Source organism: Plodia interpunctella, chromosome 26 (genome assembly GCF_027563975.2).
Source record: "Plodia interpunctella isolate USDA-ARS_2022_Savannah chromosome 26, ilPloInte3.2, whole genome shotgun sequence".
Classification (NCBI taxonomy): Eukaryota; Metazoa; Arthropoda; class Insecta; order Lepidoptera; family Pyralidae; genus Plodia; species Plodia interpunctella.
The window spans coordinates 4895321-4921662 of NC_071319.1; the positions used below are offsets into that span (position 1 = coordinate 4895321).

The 26342-nt window shown below is 36.0% G+C and overlaps 2 protein-coding genes across 5 annotated transcripts in view; one reads left to right on the forward strand and one right to left on the reverse strand.

Moving 5' to 3' along the window:
* The window catches only part of sm (smooth), a 287193-nt gene that overhangs the window by 98380 nt on the left and 162471 nt on the right, over positions 1-26342 (reverse strand). The window lies entirely within an intron of this gene.
* LOC128681257 (uncharacterized oxidoreductase TM_0325-like) lies at positions 22955-25289 on the forward strand. Its single transcript, XM_053765036.2, has one exon. It carries the CDS (start codon positions 23019-23021, stop codon positions 23772-23774), a length of 756 nt encoding a protein of 251 aa, XP_053621011.1. The 5' UTR covers positions 22955-23018; the 3' UTR covers positions 23775-25289.

Below are 26342 nucleotides of genomic sequence, written 5' to 3' on the forward strand. Positions count from 1 at the left end.
CCTGTAGGTAGCATCATAACTCGCAAACGAGTTAAACACAAAGAAAATATTAGAAAATCGCGACAGAGTCGCGCTTTTTCAATAACACAAATGTATGTTTAGACATATTGTGTAATTGAATGATTCCAATCTCAGAAATGAAGAACTAATATAAAAACAATTTCAATATCGAAACCATTCCATTTCAAACTCGTATGTATCGGGAAACACCGAAAGATTTATTCTCGCCAGCAGGCACTAGAGTTGAAACTACTCGGTTGAAGGGTTTCCTATCTGTGAAAGGTTATTTAAAATAGGGTAATAGGGTTTAAAAGAATTGGAAGTTTGTGCGATTCACTATTCCAATCTTTATTATTCACTATTGGTTTCTTAAAGCGACCGATTTATGAATTCTGACCTTCAAGGATAATTATGATGTTGCGCCCTAACATTTTCTAACTACAAAATATTTAGAGCAGACGTAGCTCAAAAATGCCTATTCACTATTATGTCTATTTAAAACATGAAATATAAAATATAAAACATCGACTAAATTTCTCCATCCCTATTGATATTTACACATCCATGGATGCAGTTAGATTAGACATAAACATTTTTATATTTATTTACGACACCATCATATCGTTCTACTTGTTTAGTGCCATCAGCCCCATTGCACATTACAGCTCGTGTTTTGGGATTTATCTGGGCATACCGGGCTATAAAGATTTCGCTTACTTTATTGTTCAGCACCAATAAATACGGCCGCTGATTTTTATCACTGATTTTATTTAGATACGTGTGATGCGTCGCGATCTCGTTTTATATGTATCGCGCTTTATACTTCATGAAAATATTTGATAGCTATCATGACATGCTTTCACTGTGTTCTTTATATATCTATCTTTAGACTTATTCTTATAGAGTGTGTAATCATCTTGCGCTGGCTTGATGACAATATAACACAAAAAAAAACAGAAATTAAAAATAAAAGATTCAAGATCATAATTTCCTGGTTGTTTTAATACAGATGCTAGAATGAGTATCGCCACAGTCACTGTAAAATGTTATTAGAAGATTTAAACATAACAGATGAAACATTAGTTTAATAACATTATACAGAACAGAAACATGCAGAGCGTTGTACTATCAACATTACATGAACCTACCTAAAATAATAGCAAATACACCTCTTATCACTTTTAACTCCGTATTACCTTCTCATAAGTCATTTAGGATAATAACAATAATACGACCAGACAAGGTATATGAATTGTTACATACAAAATATACAATAATATTATAGAATTCGTATAATTAAACACAACTTGCTACTTTTGATGATTTCCCGATGAATAACGATCAAACTTTATGGGAGAAACAATTTTCGTGTCGACAACGTCATAAGAAGGTACAATTAGTATGGAGCGTTTTGGTGAGTCCGAAAGTCGCCCAAAAATGTGAACTGTTTTTTTGTTATTATTACATCTTGGGAAAACTTTGGACACTAAAATATTTTTTTCACTAATGATTTCATATTTGTGTGGCGCGTCAAAGAGGGATCAGATCAAAATCTAGTCCGGTTGTCTATTTGACTGTACACGGCAGAATAATAGTAGCAGATACTAACGTGATCAGACGTATCGTTGCGGTCGCCAACTTCATTGGGTTCGTGCAATGTTCGCAGCGGCAATTCATTTGCTGCTTCGAACTGAGGAGATAGGGCGAAGTAATCAATATGTATTTATGTGGTCTAAAAGTTAGATTTATTATCATTGAAGCGGTGGTGGTCCAGAGGTTAAGTTCGCCTGTGATCGACAGAGTGGGTAGATACGTGGGTATCTGTAAGATAGAATATTCTCTTAATATCACATATATAAAATAATCACGTGACTAGATTTAGAGACTAGATTAGACTAGAAGATAGAATATTTATGACGTGATCATAACAATTTCTATCCACTATTTGATCTCTTATTACTTTCGTATTTTCCCTCACACATTCATTCCTCATCTCATCCATTTCAAGTCACGCTACACTCGAACAAATAAGATAGCTATCGAAAACCATCTACTTACAACCATCAAACGATCACACCAAAGGCGTATAATCGCGGAATCATCCGATCCGAAAACCGAAAGCCGAGCTTCAAACGTCTCGAAGTCAAAAAGAGAAATGAAACAAACAAAACGGGAGATTTAAGTTGGCCGGGGAAAATCAGTAGTGTAAAAGCGAATGCTTATTCCGGCCAAGTTGAGAGATACGGCGGGCCGGTAAAGTTTGGCTCGTGTAGTCGTTCGTTTTAATTTGGTCGGCATGCCTGTATCGAGGGTATCCACTCTGGCGCTAATAAAAAGGAATACAAACGACTCTGTACGTTCAGCGTGAATACTTTTTTTTTGGTGATTTCTAGCGTAGTCTTAGTTATGTTGGAAGTGAGGATTTAGTTGGCGTTAAATTTAGAGCCACAAACTACAAGCTTTCTTCTTCCTTGTCTGTTCCTATAATTTAGCCTCTCTGCTCTCATGCTGGTCGGTCGAACTTGTTTCGTCATTTCGTAGCTGAGCCTGTTTTTAGTCCTTTGATATAGTGGACCATCACGTAGCAACTGTGTTTATGTTAAGTCTATTTTCACTGTACCCAGGTGTTACTTTACAGAAAAAGTCCTAATTATCGTCGAATATATTTTTACTGGTTTTTGTTTCACTTGCATGTAAGAGGCAAACTATATTTATTCAAGTGAAATTGTATCGTCGGGATCAGATCCATAGTGCATATCATAATAATGGATTGTCATCCAAACTAAAATTTTAACCCAATCGGTCGAAAATATCTGCTTCAAAATTGAGTTGCAAGATTCCACCCGAACAAACATACATACGTAAGCTTGTAAAAATGACATTTAAAAATTCTTATTCAAGTTTACCTTCCGTCAAGTAAGTTTCTTATGCTATTTAGTTCACAACTCGACATACCTGAAACAAAACACATAAAACTTTAACTCGTTAACTTCCAAAGGATATGACATAAAGACAGACTTTGCAAAAGAGGATAGTAGGGTTCCCAAGTCCATTGAAAAATCGTCCGTATTACCAACCCATAAAGTTGGTAAGTGTAACTTTGAATGTGCAGCGAATGTTGGGCTCAATTTCTATCTGAATAAAATGGCAATAGCAGAACAATAAAAAAATTTAGTCCTTCCATGAAATGATTTTTATGTCTATGTAAATTATTAACGTGGTCTACGATACATAAGTCACAAATAAATTATGTAATTACTAATGATTAAATTTTTTTCAAGAATGTCATTTGACACAAAATTACACCTATTACATTCAATTCAACACGTGACGAATAAAATCATATGAGGAATTCCCTCGCCGGGAGCCGATCCTGGGTACACCATCAGGTTATGCATATATAATAATGCATTGTCATCCAAACTAAACATGCAAACAAAATTTCAGTTCAATGGGAATAATCTGCAACAAAATCGAGTTGCAAAATTCCACCCGAACAAACATACTCTAATACATAAATAAATAATAATAAATATATTAGGACAAATCACACAGATTGAGCTAGCCCCAAAGTAAGTTCGAGACTTGTGTTATGGGATACTAATTCAACGATACTATATTTTAAAACAAAACCATTTATAGATAAACATCAAATACCGAGGCCAATCAGAAAAAGATCATTTTCCATCATGATCCAATCGGGGATCGAACCCAGGATCTCTCGGTTCAGAGACAAGCACTTTACCACTGCGCCACCGACGTCGTCAAAATTGCATATCAAATAACATGTTAAATAAAAGATTGTGCAATAATCGACAGAGATGATTAGGGTTATGAATCTCTTCATGTAGCAGGAGAAAGATTCAAATTACAGTACATTCTACGAAACAATAAACTCCCACATGTTATTCAAATTGTACAAGGAGATACAGAACGTGAATCAGATTATGAATCTGCGGGTACATTGGCGTGCGCTTAATACAACTAAAGATGCAAATCCGTTTTCATCTCTTTATGATGCAATAGATATGTGATGTGAATGAATGCAACAGAGAACATGCGAAGAAAGAGACAGAGAATAAGTCTGCAGATTTAGACATAGATTATTCAAACAAATCGAAATAGGTATGTATTGAAACTGCAAAAAAAGACGTTAAGAATTATGTAAAAACTGTCTTTGGCGTCACAGCTCCCAATGAAACACGCGAAGATGAGACAGACATTATATCAAAACTTGTTGAACAAACGTTATGGTGTTAGCTATACTGCAATTTAATATTTTGCAAGTAAAGTATTTTTTGTCCAGTAGATATATTAAAAGAATTTAGATCTGATTCGTACGTTGTGTTAATCGTGATGCGCAAAATGGCTCTTTCGCAAAATTGTTCCTTTCTCAAAATGTCCCTTAGTAATAAAGTAGCGCCTCGTCGCAGAATACCATATAACTTTGTTACAGGGAACTAACAGACACTCTCCTGATCTCTTCATTTTTCAAATCACAAATGAACGGAGTTGAACATACACTACCTACAAAACAAGAAATTCACAAAGTTTCTCCGAGCTGATGGGATAGAAACCAATCCGATTACGGGATACGTGCACTTCATACAGACGTCAGCGCATCAGCGACAAATACACTGCACATTCGTCTCTATCACCGCACGATAAAGGTCAGTTTAAGACAATGTGACATGCAGGTGAGTGTACCAGTATAATCCGACTACGAGGTAAAGAACATGCAAATCTGTGTAATCATGCCATTGAAGATTCATTAAGAGCTCCGTGAGGATTTCGCGTAGTGGAATTTGAATTACTGGGCTAATACAGCTTCAGTGCAGCGTTGCAAATAGTACATTTTCAAGTTGTATGATGAAGCTACTATCAATCTTACTCCATATCAATACACATACAGCATCAAAGAAGTATATACCAGTATTATTATTTCAATGAGATACGGTATTTCTCAGGTATACAGAGCATTTGTGTCATGGGTCACGAGTCCGAATACATGTAGTGAAAGGACAAATAAACACACTTCAACATTGATAATACCAACTTATTAGTAATGAATTTCATCATCTGTAGACATTTTCAATGCTATTCTTATTTCATATTTTTATTTAATAATAAGGTGACTGATTTGAGGGGCCATCCAGTGAGCGGAGAGTTACCACCTCCAACTTAATAGTTATTAATCATGATTATGGCAAGTGTCTGAACTCTGCGTGCAATAACCCGTTCTAAGGCCATCCAAATGTCATTATATTAGAACTATCCATTATTCTGCAATAATTCGCACTCCCGCAGAGACCTGCATATAAAATCTGTACGATATGATTGCGCCAGTGTTAATTAAAAGATCGGACGCATAACAAAATGGCGACCAAATTGGCGGGAAACAATTCCCGGTACGCAACGCCGCGTGTCGTAGCGTTTAATTACCGAAGAATGGATTCGGACAAACTCGGTGGATATCGAGCTGTCGCAAGCCGATGATAAATGTTGTGCTGTGTGACTAAATTACGGCTGTTTCGTGAACATTTTACAAGCTTTTATTTAGTAACTTGTTCCGTCTGAATGTATTTTAGACAAGTCTTTATTTCATCGGAGCGTTTTTCCGGTTCCTTCCTCATCCGGCATAATAACAATCAGGCTACAAAGGTCGTCAACTAAAATTAAAGATATTAGATAGAAGAGATAAGAGAGAGAGAGAGGAAGCCAAGCCAAGCTGAAACTTGTCGAAAGCCATGCAGAGTTTGTATGGAAGCAGAGGAGTTTGCATGAAGCACATCATGTGTGACTGCAACTCATGTGCATATCCGAAGTTGGAGGACTACAGGCACTTCGCACCAGATCACATTCTGAAGCTTATACAGTACTTCTTCAGAAATCTGGGTACGGGTGAGTAAGGCATGGGGGTATGTAGAAAAGAGTCACAGGTTCAGCGTGCGACCGTAATGGACCCCGCTGCATGATAATAATAATAATTAAGGAAGCCAAAAATGAGACGGTATGAGCAGAAAACCCAAACAAAATCTTGTAAAACACCAACAAAATTAGAGAAGCTCCATTCTTTGTAACAAATTTAAAAGACAGTACGTTTTAACTTTAGAACTTAAGAAGTTGTAACTGCAACTTTTCCTGTCCAGACTTTGCTAAAGGACAACCCACGCGTACTGCATTTATTTTTAGCTCTTCAAAGAACTATGTCGCTCGACCTTATAATTACTGGGGGCGGAAAGCCACTTATATTCAGTACATAATGGTGGAACTTTCGAAACGAAAATAGATATAGGTACTAAAGATGGTAACAGATACTTAGTGCAAAAGAAATATTGTATAAATACTTAATTAAATCTAATCAAAAGAATCTTTTATGTATTTAGAAGGAGTGTTCCCATCTAAACACTGAAAAGGATGAGATAAGTACTTTTTCCAAGAAAATTAAACCGACTTCAATATTTCTAATACGGCTCGAGTCGGAAGTCTGTGCAAAGTTTATTAAGATTGCCAGAGGGCCAGGTCAGTCAGTTTCATTTCATAATTTAGGCAGGGTATATTTATTTAAGTACTCGTATTTTTTTATTACCTTAATTTATTCCAAACTTGGCACAAACTTGGTACATACCAATACATTTGGGTCTCTTGGACTAAACCTGCTTTTCGATTTTAGTTTCACGGTTTCGAGTGTTAGAAAAGATTGCAGTCGGCTTCATTTTCTGGAAAAACTACTTATCTCATAGTTTCCAGTGTTTAGACGGAAACATTCCTACCCAATAACATATGACAACCTATTGAAATTACTTCGGTCATTACACCCTCATACAATTCTGTAAACTGGTAAACCTACATTATGTATTCCAATACGCCACTCCAGACCAAGGCTCGCTTTGTATCGCTGCACAATCTGTCTTCTACATCGAACACATAGCTACATAATGCGAATTGATAGACGTAGAAACCTATAGAAAGCTAACCTACGGACCATATATTCATATCACAGAATCGGGACAAAACCGAACGTTCTATACCACGGAATTCGGAATGATAAAATAAAGGTCGAACCGAGATGTCCCAATAGCTACAGTTTGAATGGGTTCATTGGGAACGCAATGGGTGGACCACAACATTTTTTGGAATATTGGTCCAACCAATGTTTGAAAAAACTGCGCCTTTTTCTCTCAACACTGCACTCGAAATGTGTATTTATATACTACTCTCTGTGCGCAATTTTTTTCATGATTATTCGAAGGAAAAGTCCCGTCTTCATTCACATAAAATATTTTGACACTTTGGACATGAGAGCTAACAATCACATGGCTAACAAACACAAATCATATCATTCGTTTCAATTAAAAAATATGATTTATATCGAAGGAAAATAATTCGCTTCACGCGTTTTTGATGAGCCACAGTTCCAAAATATAACGCTTCGGGTCTATGCCACTTCTATTTGGCCGATGTTATTACAAATTCAGCGGCCACAACGGACATAGTATGATTTATACTGCACACGAATTGCAACTTGGTTATCATATATCGCAATGCCATAAGTCCGATTCCCGGTTTAATTAAAATTTGGCTGCTGAAGCCGAATTTCCACTTTGATCGAGCAATTATTTAAACTTGAGCAACTTTAATTACTATAAAATTTCGATATTATTATGTGAAATTAAAATTAAACGTACTCGCAATAACCAGAAATCATTCATGAAGAGAGTGATGAGTATATAAGAAAGTGTCATATATCAGGATCGTGGCAAGTCTAAAACCATAGTTTCTGCCTACCCTCACGGGAAACAGAGGTGATATATGTATATTTTTATCTAATTATTTATTTTTCCTTTTTTAAGCCTATTTTCCGTCCCACTCCCGGGGAAATGCCTCCACTTTCTGCTTCCATAACTCTCGATTCAATGCCATTTCCCGCCACTCTGCTAAGAAGCGCTGTCGTCCCGTCACCACGTCCTTAGTCGTATGTATCTTAAAATTAAAATTAATAATTAAATTTAGCAAAAGAACTATAAGCTCCTTCTTTATAATGTGCATTAGGGAGTTCAAAATCAAATAGAGTTTTCAATGCAAGGTTCTAAAAGTTAAGTAACCTAACAGAGTACTAGAATGTTCTCCCTGGAGCAATTATATGACGACGTGACGTCATTTTACGGGTGCTTACATCGGCTGCAGGGAGACCATACAAAAGAGTTTAGTTAAGTTTCTCGCTACTTAATAAAGATCAAAACTAAAATATAGTAAGTTCTCTGGCATGATAGGGACGAACACTATTTAATGCGATTTTCAACAATAGGTAGTGTGATTCCTGAGGAAGTAGTTTTTGAGTTTACCGCGAACAGAAAGGCAGACAGACGCGGCTGAGGACTGTGTTTTATATCGTGTAAGGATTATGTCAGGATGACTATCTAATTTCCATCTATTCAATGGATTGTCATCTGAATGCTGTTTGAAGAACAGTCTTATCTACTCAGAAATATCACATTTTCATTAAATAATGCAATCTTTATCTAGATCTGTTTGTCGTCCACCAGCGGATCAAGAAATCTTAGAAAAGCAATTTTTGGAGCAAAAGTTGGAACGCTTATCTCAATCAACCCGAATCAAACAAAAACCTAACTCGATTGGGTTGCTGTGTCTCCATAAATATAAAATAACGAGCTTTTACCCGCGGCTTCAACCGCATAAATTTCCCACAGATGCATCTTCTGGGGTGAAAAGAAACTCGTCTACATATCTACATATAATTAATTTATCAGATACTAGACTTTCACATGCACATTTATACGTCAAATTTAAATAATTTACATAGTATTATTATGTGACAATTATGTGTACAAACTACTAGCATTTCAGAAAGACCACTGCACCATGATTTTTGTCAATAACTTATTACATCCCACTGCTAGGCAAAGATCTGCTCAATCTCCTTCCAATTTGAAACAAAAAATAATTTGAGGGAAAAAATATGTTATAATAACAATAACAAATGATATTGTCGTCCATTAAAAAGAATGTCTGCTTGTCACATTCTGGCAAAAAATAACAACGAGTCCTGAAACTGAGAACAATTCACATCCCTAATTCCACACACGGACTCGGATAGCACTGGCCACTCCGTACAACTCTAATCCAATCGGATGTCCTGATTTGAATATCGAAACGTCCGTTTCTATTTAAATCCAATGGAGTGGATTTTGTTCCAAACACGACTCGCTATTGGTCTGTATTAGAAGTTTGACAGTGATTTTAGTTGGATATATTGCATTGTTTGAGTATGTAGTATACTTATAAGAGCCATATTTGTCAATTGACGTCTTTGGAGAAAAGGCTGCGGTGAAGTTTTTTGCGCCGCTGCTCCTTCACCTGCGTTTTGGAAGTCGGCAGCAGACTTAGTTTGAAGTAAATTTTGAACATCCTATGGATATGATGTTACTATAAGTTTTTCATTCTTCATAGTTGTATTCCTCATGGCTGAGGGTCGTGGTCATTACGTGGAACGAAACACACATAACAACTTTCTTGGCATTAGTAATGGAGTGGTTGGCTATTGCCTTCTCTATTTCACACACAAGTTAATAATCAACAAGTGTGCAGGTTTCCTCACGATGTTTTCGTTCATCGGAAGCAAGTGGTGGTCGATTTAAACTACTATACATGGTATACAAACTCATGTGTCACGAGTAGGATTCGAACCTGGGACCTTTCGATCCACAGGCTTAACAGTCTTAACCATTACGCCACCACCGCTTCGATGGATATGATGTTACTATAAGTTTTTCATTACAATTACAATTCTGTTTGCTAATAGGCAATGTTTAACACGAAATGATTGATTCCGGACCGCTGTTAAGGCTGTGTCCCTTAGTCGCCACGTACGGCATCCACGTATATGGAGCGATCCTAATCTAGGTTATACGAGTCCGATTAAATATATTTATCTTAAATAGCACATTCCAAATGTAACACAGACTCTAACGACATGCCAAACAATTAATGCTCAATATTAAATTTCACAAAGCATTGTTTAACATTCGAAGCCGTTAATTTAATTTGACAAAAACAAAATGGCTCCGCTTTGGCAGGGGTTCAAGGAGGTCGTCTTTTGTTTAATGTAATTGCTACGAAATATTGACATTTACAACTGGTTATGTCATAATTACATTTCAATTTTAAATTGGATATAGAAAACCATCAACGTTTGATATAACTGAATCTCGTGTGTCCTCCAACACTAAATCAGACTTCGGTGATCGACACTAGGGTATCTCAAAGTGATACGCAACCAATACGATAAAATTTACTTAGACTATTTGTCATAATAAGATAAACGTTTTAAAAATAAAATAAAAATTAAAATACAATTCTTCTTTCTTTTCAAGTGTGTTATAACTAACATTGGTGAACAAGATTTTATTCAAGTCGCATAAAGGCATCTGACAAAATCGACAGCTGAAAATAGATAAATACAGACGACCTATCATTCATCCTTATCCTTACATATAATAAAACAAAATCCTCTGCCGCGTCTGTCTGTCTGTTCGCGATAAACTCAAAAACTACTGCACGGATTTTCATGCGGTTCACCAATAGATAGTGTGATTCCTGAGGAAGGTTTAGGTGTATAATTTATTATGTTTTACCCGAGCGAAGTCGGGACGGGCGGCTCGTATATAAATGAGTGTGAACATTCGAATAACACCCAATGAATTGGACAATAGTACTTCACTGTAAACCTCTAAAAGTTTCTGTGTGGTTACACTCGACGTATCGTTTGTACATTCAACAGCACAGCAGCCAAAGTCAAAGCAAACTAGCCCCTATTACTGGAGTATAAGATCTATACATGTCAAGCGGTCGACTGTACTTCCTAACTGGCTTAGCGCCGTTGTTTGTATTGTATAAGCTACTTGTGGCTAAGCAAAAAACAGTTAAGTCGCACAAAGTACTATAAGCCGCCGAGGGCCGGAGTGTTTTTGTGTGTAGAGAACTTTGTCCGATTAATGAGGATGACTTTTAATAGGCTTTAAAGGTGTTATATAGGATATATTTTTATTCAATGGTAAATTTTTCACAATATTTCATTTAGTACGAGAATCATCCAAAAGACAGTCAAAAGATAATAAATTACGACTCTTCATATTAACCCTTCATATTACGTGTCACCTTTTGACGTTATCTCTTAGTAAACTCAGTTTCATCTTTATATAAAATTATAAAATAAATTAAATATATTATATTTACGAATATTCTATGGACAAATTGGACCTGGAATAACTATTCCTACCCCAAGATACGCTTTCCTATTCAGAACAGCCGCTTTTAATTTTTTTCACCTAGTGTAGCCCAAGTTTTACATCAACAATTAAACGGCCGCTTTCCTTTTCTTCTCCATGTGTACCTCGGGCTTTACATCATCACTTAAACGACCGTGTTGTCACGCCCGGCGGAAATTGACTCGGAGACGGTGTCCGGCCGGATGATACATTCGATCGCTGGACAGAAAAGGACATATCTCACATATACCGTACAAAACTTTTTATTTACTTTGAGAAAAATATGTTTTATATATATTTGTAAACAATATAATTATATCCTACTAGATGTTTCCCGTAATGATCACGACCCTCAGCCATGAGGAATACGACTATGAAGATGTTGCCCGAGCTTCGTTCCCGTGAAAATTTTGAGATAAAATATAGCCTATAGCAATCTTGGACAATGTAACTTTCTAATGGTGAAAGAATTTTTGAAATCGGTTCGGTAGTTTTGGAGATTGACCCGCCTCAAACATACAAACTCACAAACGCTTACCTCTTTATAATAATAGTATAGATTATATGAAACACCAGGGGGTATCATGAACGCGTTACCTTTGTGGCTTAGGGTTTTTTGCCACAGGACCCTGTAATAGGCTAGTTAACAAATTTTTATTTTGATGACTATTCGAAGGCCCTTATATTAATTGAAACACCAGTTAAAATAATTAGATAATGACAATGCTTTCAAATATAAGACAAAATAAAATCAATCACCCATTCTTGGACTCGTCCAAACGCTCCACACTAAATGACACGAACAGAACAAGTGACGTCACAACTTGCTAAACTGTTCGCAAAGAAAGATATGTTCGTTCGACAGCTACTTACAATTCTCTGACCTTATCAACTACCGGTTATTACGCTGCCTCTCGCGCCCTTAAAACACAGCAATGCAATCACTGCAGCTAGACATTGAGGTAATGAAAGCGAATCCACGCGTGCCGACGATCTTTGCACTGAGGTCTATTTGCAGTAATTATTTCACAGGAGTTATAATTCTCCCAAAAGAAATTATATTTTTTACACCAAATCAGCAATAGTAATAGGTACACTGTCACATATACATGTATAATATATATCGTAATTGACCGTCACGTCGTCTGGTTATTGTGGTTGGTGCAGCCATAGGGTTGTCAAATATCCCTGTTATTCATAAAAAATATAAAGCATACTTTAAGTTAAAGTATTCACTATCTCACTTTACAAAATTTACATTGACAGACCGATACAAAACAATTTTTACCTTATAGTATGCTTTTATGAAGCTATGTTTAGAACAAATATATAAACTAAGGCCAATATATATACTTTTGGATTCAGTACCCATAATATATGTGAATGGTCTAAATAAATAATTGTTTTACGAATAAATGATTCGTCTTGTTTGCTATACTTTACATGACTACTTGTCTACTATGTTTGATATAATTGACATGATAACCAGATGGGCGGAAATTTGGCGGTAGCCGAATAGATTGAATCGAACACTGTTTCTCATTTGTTTCTGAAAGTGTAACAGAAATAAACTATATAATTTCAATCTGTCTTTAAACCAAACATGTTTATTTTATAAAACTGAAACAGGCCCTAAATACCGTAAATGGTAAAACTGATGAAATAGTGACATTTTGTTTGATTATCTAATAATTAAATGTCCTTGCGCATTTTTTTTTATTTTATTAGTCAAATAGGCTATTGTGCCAACCCTAGTACGGCGCGTGTTCACACGACGTTTCGGACATTAACACGTAACGTAGCTTTGTTAATGCTATCCACGAATATGGTAAATGTTTTGGTTTCTCACCCTTATAACCTTCGTTTTGTAGTAAAAGTGTTATAATCTTACCTGAAACAAAAAAAAACCACAAGATTAGTGTCAATAAAAAACTGAACTTAAAAATTCTGACGATTCAACTATAAATTTACGGCTCCCTGTGTAACTTGTGTGCCAAGGCTATGTGTCCCTTAGTCGCCTTGTACAACATATTCGGGAGGATGTGGAGTGGTCATTACACTATTTAATTATATATTTTTTTATTTATAAAGTGTACCTGAATAACAAAGAAAAATTAAAAATCCAACAACATTAGATTATACTAGGAAAGCTCTTGTGTGATACTAATCTCTAGCTTTAAGTGTTCCGAGCTTAATCTTCTTGCACCGGCAGCTTTCTGCTGGCTAATTTATGACGGTGCGCTGTCTAGAGCTTATATTTAAAACAAAGTAACTTAAGTATGCTTAAGCTTTATAAAAATAATGTTGACTATGCATAAATGCAGATTTCAAATCCTAAGTTTTGAAGTTGGAATCCTATTTTGCATGTTTTAATGTTTTTTTATTTCAATTGGAACTCATTTATTCGAGTATTCAGTACAGTAGCGGACCCCTAGTGACAGACGGACGGACAACAGATTGTTAGTATTATGGGTCTCGTTTTACCCTTTGGGTGCGGAACCCTAATACTGAGCTAAGTACAGTCGACGTCAAGTTATTCGAAATAGATATCTAAACAACGGTAATAGCTACGAATTTGCAATGAATTTGATTACCTTAATTTGTTGACTGTACCTAATTTTCTCGCGGCCATTAATACAGCTAATCCAGTTAGAAGCTCATTAAAGAATTGCAAAATTTTAACTTCCTTTGTAGCTACTTCAACCTCTCAGTGCCGTAAGCAATTAGTGTTAGATTCTATTTATGATTCATATACAGCGTGTTGGTAATTTATTTTATGGTACAGGAAAAAAGGAAGGCCTAGGACGAGATGGTCGGACGACATCAAAAAGTTCGACAAAGAATGGCAAGAGAACACAAAGGATAGGAATGTGTGGAAGAAGTTAGGGGAGGCTTTTGCCCAGCAGTGGGACTCAAACACCTAATAAAAAAAATATATTTTTAGGTTTCCATATATAAATAAATAAAATATAAATATATTAGGACAAATCACATAGATTGAGCTAGCCCCAAAGTAAGTTCGAAACTTGTGTTATAGGACTCAACGATACTATATTTTATAACAAATACATATATAAATAAACATCCAAGACCCGGGCCAATCAGAAAAAGATCATTTTCCATCATGACCCGGGCCAATCAGAAAAAGATCATTTTCCATCATGACCCGACCGGGGATCGAACCCGGGACTCTCTCGGTTCAGTGGCAAGAACCTTACCACTGCGCCACCGAGGTCGTCAAATATCATCATCATATCGAGTGTGTTATAGCTAACATTGGTGTCAGATTTTATTCATGTCGCTTAAAGGCCTCTGACACGACTTAACTACGTACGTGACGTACCAAAAGTTAACAACGGAACTCTTATGGGATCAGTTCGTTATCTGCCTGTCTATCTGTCAAGATGGTATGTTTTAGCCAAAGGTTTGAAAATTGAAACTTATATCAAAATAACGTTTAACCTAGCCCAGAGTCGTTTATGTACTAAAGTGCGGAAATAAATTGTCTAAATAATAGTGAAAATTGAATCAAATTCTTGGTAAAGAAGAAAGCTTAAAAACAGATAGACGCGGAGTGAGACTTTCTTTTTAACCCCAGACGCAAAAATGATATGGTGTTATAAGTTTGACCGCTAAGTGTGTCTGTCTGTCTGTGTATGTGCCACCGTAGCTCATCAATGGGTGAATCGATTTGGATGCGGTTTCATTTTATAGCTACTTTTTATGCGGTGTTTCTTAGATATGTTTGGTCCAAATCGGTTCAAAAGTTATAGCGAAATGAATATTGAAAGTCGGGGTTTTTTATTTGTCTAACAAATAAACTTGTATACTACGTAGTGATGATGATGATGATACAAGGCCGAGCACGGGATCACACAGGAGGATAATGCAATTAGGCCCAGAGGTCATCATGTCATTTTAATACAACCTGACAATTTTGATAATTCAGCTGTCTAATAAGATTAAAATATTCTATTTGTCAATTGACGTCTTTGGACATACGGCTTGCGTTGAAGTTCGTTGCGCCGCTTCATCTTCACCTGCGCTTTGGAAGTCGGCAGTAGACTTGAGATTTAAGCAAACTTTTGACGTCAAAAAGTGATGTTATATCATCCTAAGTCGAACAAAGAATTTTGAAGTTTATTTTTTAATTTTGAGATTTAACAACCGGCCAGTTGCCTACCTGCTGTGAACGTTGCTTTAGTCGCCTGGTACGACATCGACTGGAGAAGTGGTCGCATTCTAGGGCGCAACCATACGCCGGATAGACGGCTATCTCATATCCACACGACAGTCGGTCACACAATAAGCAGAGACAATAGCGTGCACACATTAACTGTACAATAAATCTGTGTGGCCGGAGACAGAGACGTCCCTGTATTAGGGTGTGTCCAAATTGTTTGTAATAACTTTATTGTGCGTAAAATAAGTACATATATTTAAATTAATACATGAAAGATGTAAAATTGTACGGTCTGCTGCAAAAGTTCAGCAACAGACCGTACAGCGGCCGTCTTATCAACAACACTTGTTAACAATATTTAAGCTTTCTGTTTTCCAATCAATATTCTTTATTTGCCAATGGGTGAAGAATTTAGATAAGCATTCCTTATACAAAAGTTTTTATAAAAATTACATTTTTTATACAAGCTTCATAGTCGTCAGAGATTTTATTGCATTCAACACGTGGCAAAATAAGCAAACCGTTGAGAAGTCCCTTCGTCGGAAGCCGATGCTTGTATTTCATAATAATGCATTGACATCGAAATATCGATTGAATATGTCGGCTTTAAAATCGAGTTTCAAGATTTCACCCGAACAAACATATTACATACACTATGTGTGTATTGCAAATTAAATAATACAAAATTTATATAACTAAATAAAATAAAAATTATATAAAAATAAAAGCTTGTAAAATACATGTACTAAATAAAATTAAACTTCTATAAAAATAATCAGGCTACGTAGTTCCCTCAATAAAATAGCGAAATACAAAATCCAATAATGATAATTTATCCATTCAATAATCCAGTATACACTGCCCTTTACTAGATAAAATCGGACATTAGCCTAATCTAAGGGCTCGGAGGTGGGTGCCACCAAATTTATGCGTTCCCGTCTCGCAACGTTTCCGGTACATATCCGACGCGTGCGGCTGACCGCAGCCCGTTAAATTGACCCATTATAATTTAATTAACTGCCATTTTCACTAGCGACTGTAACTAGTCTGTGATGTCTTATTTGGTGGTTTGGGATTCAAAAGTAAGATGTTGTTTTTGACCCCCGACACTAAATTGACGTATCCGGTTTTGATCAGTGTTATTTTTATTTTTCTTCTTTTGTGTTATTGCTAACACTGGTAAATATCTAGATATAGAAAGAAGAAAGATAAAAAGTGATGTCTTTTACGACTCTCTTCATAGTCGTATTGGTCGAGAGAGGGTAGTGGTCATTACATGGAATGAAACAGCTTTCTGGGCATTATTAATGGAGTGGTTTGCCATTTCCTTCTCCATTTCACACAAGTCAAAAATCAACAAGTGTGCAGGTTTAATCACGAAGTTTTTCCTTCACTGCAAGCAATTGGTGGTCGATGTGACATGAGTCAGACTGGTATACAAACTCATGTGGCACGAGTAAGATTCGAACCTGGGACCTTTCGATCCACAGGCGGGGGTCTTAACCATTACACCACCACCGCTTCTACGACTTCTTTTACGACTACCCAGCGACATCTAGTGGCAAGTAGCCGCATACACACTAGTGCATTTTAGTTTTTTTTTTTATGTTATTTGCATAGACATTTAATTAAAGTCTTCTTGGCCACGACTACATCATTATGATCAGCCATTTAATCGAACCCACTGCTGGGACACTAGCCCTATGGGTGGATAAGGCGAATGGGCCATGACCCACCACATAGACGTTACTTATTTAATACAACTTTAGCCACGATTTAGCGTCGTCGGTATTTTATATGTCATCAAATTCACCGCACTGTCTCAGAAGCAATATATGTTTTTAGTAAATTCATTCGTCATTATTGTTGTATGGGTTACAAGGCAAATGACCAATTCGTGGCGCCAACAATCGAACCTAACCTATCAGCGAATGTTAAACAACACTCAAAGCAAATATTGATTTGATTCTCACCTAATGGTCCCTCGAGCCGGATCGCAACTTCAAAAACATGCGAAGTACCATCTTCAAATTAAATTTACTCCCCAAATTCACAGGAACTATTTGCTAACTGGAAACCAGATTTACATTGGACCCTTACAGTGCAAATAAAAACCCAATACACTTAGGTGGACCTGTTTATATCTACGTTTACCTTTATAGAGCTTTACACCTTAGAGTTACTACAGCATGTGTAGAGCGCGGACGTTGGAGAAGTTTGTTTGAAATAACTTTACATAACACATAACAAAATAAAAAAGTGCATACTTCAATTTCTATTTAAATCTTCTTTAAGTTACTCTTTAGTAACTTGCGAACCTAACCCGTGAAGCGATCTCTTCCGTCCAGCCAACCGATAAGCGATAAAAGAAAAACATAAAACAGAAGGTAGAACTTTTCTTAAGTTCTTTATAAATCTGTTTCTTTCGGGTTTCCATAATTTTCCTTTATGTTTCACCTTTCTTAGTACACCTCAACACTCGACGGAACCAAGTTACAGCTATAGAAGAGCAACACCGAGAGAGATAAGCAATAATTTTTGTTTACAATTTTCCTCGTTTCATTTAAAACTTTTTATTGCCGAAAGTCGTGGCAAAATGGAGAAGAAAAAGTAAACAAGCGGATCCTGGGCGCAGACGCTTTATGACTAAGGGAGCAACTTAAAAATATGATAATTGGATGATAAAATAAGATTTATAAATTCCATATATCTGGATGTCCTCTAATGACGACCTCCGTGGCTTAATGGTCATCATGCCCGACTGCTACAGTGGAGGTCCCGGGTTCGAATCCCGGTCAGGTCAACATGAAAAATGATCTTTTTCAGATTGACCTGGGTCTTGGATGTTTATCTATATATGTATATGTTATAGAATATAGTATCGTTGAGTTAGTATCCCCCATAACACAAGTTTCGAACTTACTTTGGGGCTAACTCAATCTGTGTCATTTGTCCCTATTTATTTATTTATTTATTTATTTATTTATTTAAAGGACAGACTGTCAAGAAGTGGCAAGAATAAAAAAGAGTTGGATAATAAATAAATAAATATATTAGAACAAATCACACAGATTGAGCTAGCCCCAAAGTAAGTTCGAGACTTGTGTTATGGGATACTAACTCAACGATACTATATTCTATAACAAATACATATAAATAAACATATAAGACCCGGGCGAATCAGAAAAAGATCATTTTCCATCATGACCCGACCGGGGATCGAACCCGGGACCTCTCGGTTCAGTGATAGACATACTGTACGTCGGTAAAAATAGACGAGAGTGAGGTACCCATGCAGACGACCTTTGTACCAAGGTCCACCTCAAGTACTCAAAAATTTTGTTAACAAGAAAGAGTTATCAGCGTTATTATAAAGTCCATATGTTATGCATCCTATTCGAAAATCGCCAAGCGTGTAACAAGTTTCTGATAGTTCGATTGCCGCGTCAAAGCTCACGTGATACATGTAGTTCAAACCGGTGAACCTGGAAAGTGCAAAGGGAAAGAAATAAAATCTTAGGCTCGGGGTTGGGTAGAAGTCATGGTATATAAATATAAATGCTATCACTCGAATTAAATTGCCTGTGCGAGTGAGAGTGTATCATCATCTAAACCCTCTATGACCCACTGCTGGGTATAAGACCTCCTTGCGTCTACGCCAACCATCTCACCTCAACTGTGCACTGGGCCTTCCTTATTCAATTGGTTGCCAATAGTTTCCATTACATCGTCGACCCATCTAGCTAGATGGATCTTGACAATTAGTTCTATGCTATGTAGGTATGTATCTTTTATAAATATAATTGTGCTTGAATTTCTGATCGGACTGAAATATGTTATGATTCGCTGGACATAATCGGAACAAAATACCTAATTAAGACACCAAGTCTCGAGCTCTTCAAGAATCCTAACATTTGGCAGTTAATTACCATCTAGATCATTCTATGAATATTTATCGATGTCTGCATTAATGTGAATTCGTTTAGTCTCATTATTTATTCGTTTTCGGAGCTCAATTAATGCGCTTCAGATGTAATTTGAAAGAAACACCTTGAGAATATTAAAATGGTATATAGGATTACTTATATATAAAACACCAACATTTCACAGAACTAAAAAGTTGCAGTGATAAAAACGGCTACAAATTTACGTGCAAGTGAAAAGCAAAATCTTCGTCTAAAGATAAACTGGCGCGTACCTACATCAACAATATACGAATATTAGAATGCTTAATTATAATATTGTTGTCATTTTTTTCGCAATCGAAATGAAAAGCAGAGACTCCGACGGCCTATGTAACAGTGACGTAACTGTCCTATTGATATAGCCGTAAGCCTTACTCCTAGTCTTAAATGCTCACTGTCTAGAACTTTTTCGCTCATGAGCAAAAAAATTCATAGACGAAGATTTTACTGTTCTGAGAGATCACTAACTTTAGGCGGCTTATATCCAATCAAACTAATGTCAAACTTTACGTACATGAAAAGTGAAAAATATTTTTTGCAGCGAGTAACCGTTCTATATTCACTTTTATATCCCTGAGAATTCAAAAGGACTACGTCTCGGCATAAAGCTCTTACAATGGCAAGTTTTATGCTAAATACCGGAATACCGAAATTCAAAAAGTTGGTGGAATTTCTACCTCTTGAGCGACAGTAACGAAGACAATAGTTGTATAAAATGTTTCTTTGAGAAATTTCCTTTTACTGTAATATTTCTGCACGCTCCAAGTGACGCTGGCAAATGTATTTTCTTTATGTTTTTCCTTTTTGCATTCCGTAGGTAGCAGTGAACTCATAAAGAAGGTTTTAATCGTCTCGTAGAACATACTATCTATATTAATATTATAAAAGAGAAAATATTTGCCTTTTTCTTACTACTAATACTGTCAAAGTTAATGATCAACTCACCCTGAATTTTTATTCAATTCAATAGAAATTGAATTCTCATATACGACAATTATTTTAACACCCGTAGGTATCCATAGTTTCATTCTGTCCCAATGTACACAAAAACAGAATCCGCGCGCTAAAATCACGCACTGAAAATCAATGAAAATCAGTTCTTTAGGAATAAAAACCCTTAAACAATAATAAATTGAGAAGTGTGAGTTTATTCAAACAATTTATCACGCGGTCGCAGCGATCATAAATCAGAATATAGTTTCAACAGGCGCCGAGATGATTCCTTGACAAGTCCAAATTGATTTATTCCTTCGCGGCTCAAGTCGTGGAAGCACTGGAAAATGGTATGAAGAAATTATATGTTTACCCCGTCCCGGCTACGCACATAAGAAACAACAAACCTAAACCTTCCTCAAGAATTACACACTATCTATTAAAAAACAAAATATTATTTTATTTTATTTAAGTAAACATAAACTGGTCTCTGTGGTGTGGTTTCGCCCCATAATATGACCACTACATGTCTTTCCGTGGATGTCGTACGAGTCAACTAAGGGCTACTGAGGGCGGAAATAACCTTCGCAGCTAATAGGCAACAATAGCACTCCCAAAGAGGGTTTACGTAAGGCAGGTGGCCAGTCGTAAAACTTAAATTAATAATTGTTGCACAAAAGTAGGAAAGACTCTACGGCTGAGGAAGAAACGAGGAAAACGGTTAGATCAAAGAGACAAAGAAATGACACAAAACAAGATTTTTTAAAATGGACTCTGATACTTAATAAAAAATAAATAAAAACAACAATATGAACAAATCACACATAATGAGTTAGCCCCAAAGCAATTTCGAGACTTGTGGTGATAAGGTAAACCAACTCAACGATAAACATCCAAGATTCAAGTCAATCTGAAACAGACAATTTTCCATTACGAACTGACCGGGGATCGAACCCGTGACCTCCAGTGTAGCAGTCCGGCGCTACGACCACAGAGGTTGTCTTTGGCCCAGAAGTTTATTCTAGACATTCATATGAAGACATTAATTGAGATCATTTAACTGAATTGTTGAATGTGAATTCTGATTGAAATTTTGCCCAATTTCAGTAATTTGAACAAAATTGTAGTCAGTCCGGTTCATATCTAATCATAACATAACACACGAGTTTAACGTGCAGTCACACTTGCAAAGGATAAATACGGGAAATGTTGTGCAATGATATAATAATACATATAGATAACAGTGAAAAAAGTTTGTCTGTACATTTAATATATTTACAAAAATTAAGGGCGATAAATAAGTAGTAATAGAGTAAGAATTTTAAAAAAGCCCGTCTGTTTGTATACGCTAATCTATTTTAAAAAAATCCGTTTGGCATAACTAAGTACCTAACAAACATCCTCACTTTCGTTTTTTTTTATTCATTGCTGTTATACAGTCCACGCCAACGAATTCGCGGGCTGAAAACGCGGACTTCGATGCTCGAAGCTGTTGCTTGTCAAAAATAAATTTGGATACAGTGTCGGAACACCTAACACCCACGCTGGCCTCTTATATTTTTCGTTCGCGGTAGGCCTTTAGCATACAGTCATCTCACAGATGCAGTCATCTCACAGATGCCTGTGTGTTGAATTGATTGATACGCGCCATCAGCCGCCTCATCCATTTGCGAACGCACTGCGATAGTGTCAACCATGTCTATCTCACTCAGATATGCTTCGTACACATTCGAATGCACGAACTATAACAGGTAAGTATAGAATAACGTTTTTTAACGTATTTTGTAAGTGATTAATAAGTAGTTTTTTTTTAAGTGGTCCTAACCAAAGTAAATGATGCAAAATGAGGAAAAAAAAAATTAGGTTCCAACAATAACAGCATTCCCAAATTTGCCCTCTCACGACAACCGGTCATAAAATCAGAGTAGTTTATTCAAAATTTTCTAATGTTACTAATACTGCAATTGTTTTGTTTTAATTGTTTGTAAGTACTAATTTTCCAAAAAAATAAAAATATAGACTTGTTTACCTGCGCTTCGGGCGGCATCACAGATTTGAATGACACGAATAATATGAAAATAAAAGAAAAACTTTGTATCACTTTATATTCTCTATAAAAAAATGTCTGACATTGTTATTTCCTGCTAATGACAACTCTGTATGAGACTACCTGTTTTTAGAAAAGATAAATTTACTTCATAATTGGCATAATATTTGTATGGGCATAAAAAGTTAATTACATACTAAAGTTATCCTTATGTAATAAATTAAATAAGGTACAGAAGTATATCTCACTACGTACACATTGAGAAATTATCTAAACAAATAAGTATTTATTTTCCGACATGTTTTTTTTATTACTGCGCATGTGCCATTCCTGGTTGCTGTCTATTGGCTGAGGTGACGACTTCCTTGTTTATCTCTTTATCTGCTTAGGACGAGTAGTAACAAAAAATGATATCATAAAATTAAATAATACACGCCGCCGTATCAGACAACACACACATATTTATCAACGTTTACATTTCTGTAATATCAATATTCTGCAAAACAAGTGTCCGAGAATTCAACCTCGATCACCTTGAATCGTACAAACAAACAGTGTTGCGTCGACCTCCGGCGGCGGCAGACAAGTGAGCGCGCGCGCGGATGGATTTCTCAGGCAGAGTTGTCATAGTGACTGGAGCCAGCTCCGGCATCGGCGCTGCAACCGCCAAATTGTTCGCCGAACACGGTGCCTTGCTCACGATCGTCGGCAGAAACGAAACCCGACTCCTAAATGTCGCCAGAGAATGTGAAAGCTGTAGAGGGCACAGACCATTATGCATACTCTTGGACTTGACTGGATCCAACAGCTGCGAAGAAGTGGTCAGAAAGACGGCTGAAACCTACAAACGGATCGACGTGCTTGTTAATTGTGCCGGAAAATTGACTGTGACTTCTCTGTTCGACACTACAATGGAAATTTTCGACGAATTAGTTGCATTAAATTTGCGTGTGCCGTACAAGCTGACACAGCTGTGTTTGCCGCATCTGAAGAAGACAAAAGGGAATGTTGTGAACGTTTTCAGCGCACCGATGAGGTCGAGACCAGGATTCTTGCCGTTCCACATGATCAGAGATGCGTTGGAAAGGTTCACGAAGTCCGGAGCTTTGGAAATGGCGTCCGAAGGAGTCAGGATGAATGCCGTCCGTCCAGGGATAACGAGGACAAATTTCATAACGAATTTCAATGTAGATGATGATGCAATAGACCTGGTATATGAAAGTATTTCTAGTTTAGTACCAAATAGAGTTATAATTGAGCCAGTAGAGATTGCTAGAATGATTCTATTCACTGCAAGTGACGCGTGTCCTAATTTGAGCGGTTCGAATGTAATAGTTAATGGAGCAGCTGACATATGAATCAAATTATGTACAAAAAAGTAAACAATTGAAATTTTGACGTGTAGGTATATATTTATGGGTGTGGGTAAACAGATATATTAAAAACAGGAAGCTGTGAATGCGAGTCATCGTGACATTGTGTTATGCGATAATGTATTATAGTATTTAAAAAAAAAAGCAAAGACTGAATTTTATTGAATAAAGTTTTGAGATAAGAGGTAATTTGATTGTGGCCTTACTTGAAGTATCAGAAAATAATGAAATTACAAAATTACACTTCGTAAAATGTTTGTTACATGATAGTCTATATATGATAAATCCTATTTCTATAGGAATATCACACGATACTGTAATTTCACTCTCATTATTATTCTGTGGTGGATGGCGCTGAAGACTAAACATCATTTTAAGAGTTGTTAACATGTTAAAACCATCAACCACTTCTATTACAAATGTATTAATTACTAATAACTTTAGGAAATTTCTTTGTGAAGAGGGGTTTTCGTAATTTGCCATTCTGTGTCATTTTCCAAGCTAGATATTATCAAAAGAGGTAACAAACTTGAGTAGAAAAATAAAAACAATTATCTACGATCCTAAGGAGTATATTTAGAGAATTCTTTTTAATTTAGTTAAATTATAATAACAAATTAAAATTCCAACAATATAAAATATCCAGGAATTAAAAGGGTATTTCCACGATTATATTTACCTTAATTTTAATAAAATAATAACTTTACATAATAGAAGAACATCTTATTTAAAACATATCGTTTGAAATGTTCAATATTTTATTATTATTATATTTTTCCTAAATATTTGAAAATCAGTATTAAACTCTGAGCTCGATTCAGTTCTAATCAGACCGCCTTGACAGACGTAAACAATCTTAAATATGCAATCGTCCATATAATCATAGTGATATAAATAACCGGAGACATAACAATTGATAAAATTGGTAATAAAAGACAAAATAAAAATGTCGATAAACAACAGGATCTGTTTTTTGGACAAATATAAAATGATAGTTTTAATTACTTTGAACAGATTTTCATATTATAATCATAACTATGGAGAAGGCAACTATTAATAGTGCCAAGAAAGAATGTTATTGTGTTTGTTTCATTCCACGTAATGACCACAACAATCAACCATGAGGAATAAGACTATGAAGAAGAAGATATCATCATCATTTTATAAGGAGAATGGGCCAGGTTTTAACAACTGCAAAAATAGCTACGTCCGTGGATGCTCAGCTTACGATTTTGATACACCGATATACAATTTGTAAACTACGACCTCTTCTTGTATATTCGTTGATATTTGAAATGGAGTGACAAAAAATCGATTAAGCCACATCGTTCTTCAAATCATCGTATATTTTCTTTGTAACATTCAACAATAATGACAGCACAGTTGCTATTTGTTTGGGCACGCTAATCCCTGGGACTACAGGTCTGTTTTGAAGAAGTTCTACATATGTACAGGTTGTCTTAAACTCGATACAAATAAATTCGTTATTATACTAGACAACCCACAAACCTTGATTTTTTGTATGATAATGTAACATGTTTCTATAAGCGTCTACGATGACCAAGCATTTTGATAATTAATGCAAAAAATACCAAAAACACAACCGGAATACGCCCCACAGCGGTCTAGAAATTAAACGCGAGATATAAATGTAGACTGTAAAATGTTAGACCGGTCACAGGGAAAAATATAAGGTAACAAATTGCTTTGCATTTTTATGATTATGGAGATAAAATGACAGATAATAGAGCGTAAAAGTAAAAGAGCTAAACGATTTCAGTGCAATTAAATGTACTCGTAATGGTTTTTATTATTAGGCAATAAATATTTATTCATTATTCTTGTTATGTACACGCTTACATATTGGTACCTATGTCACATCGATAATATGACTCTGATTTCAATAGTAACATTTATAATGGTAATTTTCGTTTCTTCCTTGTTATATAAATTTACAATTACTAACTGATACAACAAAACATTGTCTTATCATTAAAACGATACATACGAAAATATAATTGCAATGTCGGTGCTATGGTAACTAACGAAAAAATAATGATAAGGTTATCAAAACGTGACTCACAAGAGTTCATGTATTTCCTTAGTTTCCAATAATAATCCTACTAGCCTAATCCTATCTAGTATTCCAAATGCGAAAGTAAGTATGTTTGTTTATTTGTTTGTTTGTTACCTAACCCTATAAAGGATGAGGACATCCTTCATCTGCCCAACCAATCTTCTTGAAATTTTGCACACCTGTAGTTTGAAGTATGGAAAAAGACTTAGCGTACTTTCATCGAGGTCCTGTAAATGGTCCCTCTGGGAAATTCACGCAGGCAAAGCTGCGGGCAAAAGCTAAGTTGACAATTGAGTTGATTTATGAAAATCCTCATCGATCGTCTGTCGCTTTTCACGTTTGACGACTTGTTGTTATGACCATTTAATCGCCAAATCTAACCATTTGTAGCTCTGTGAATCGGCTAAGGTACATCCAAAAACTGGAGACGTCCACAAACAGGAGAGCGTTGATGAAAAACCGGTTCGTTGTAGCAT

Coding starts and splice junctions, on each gene's coding strand:
- LOC128681257 (XM_053765036.2), top strand. CDS start 23,019: ATGGATTTCTCAGGCAGAGTTGTCATAGTGACTGGAGCCAGCTCCGGC.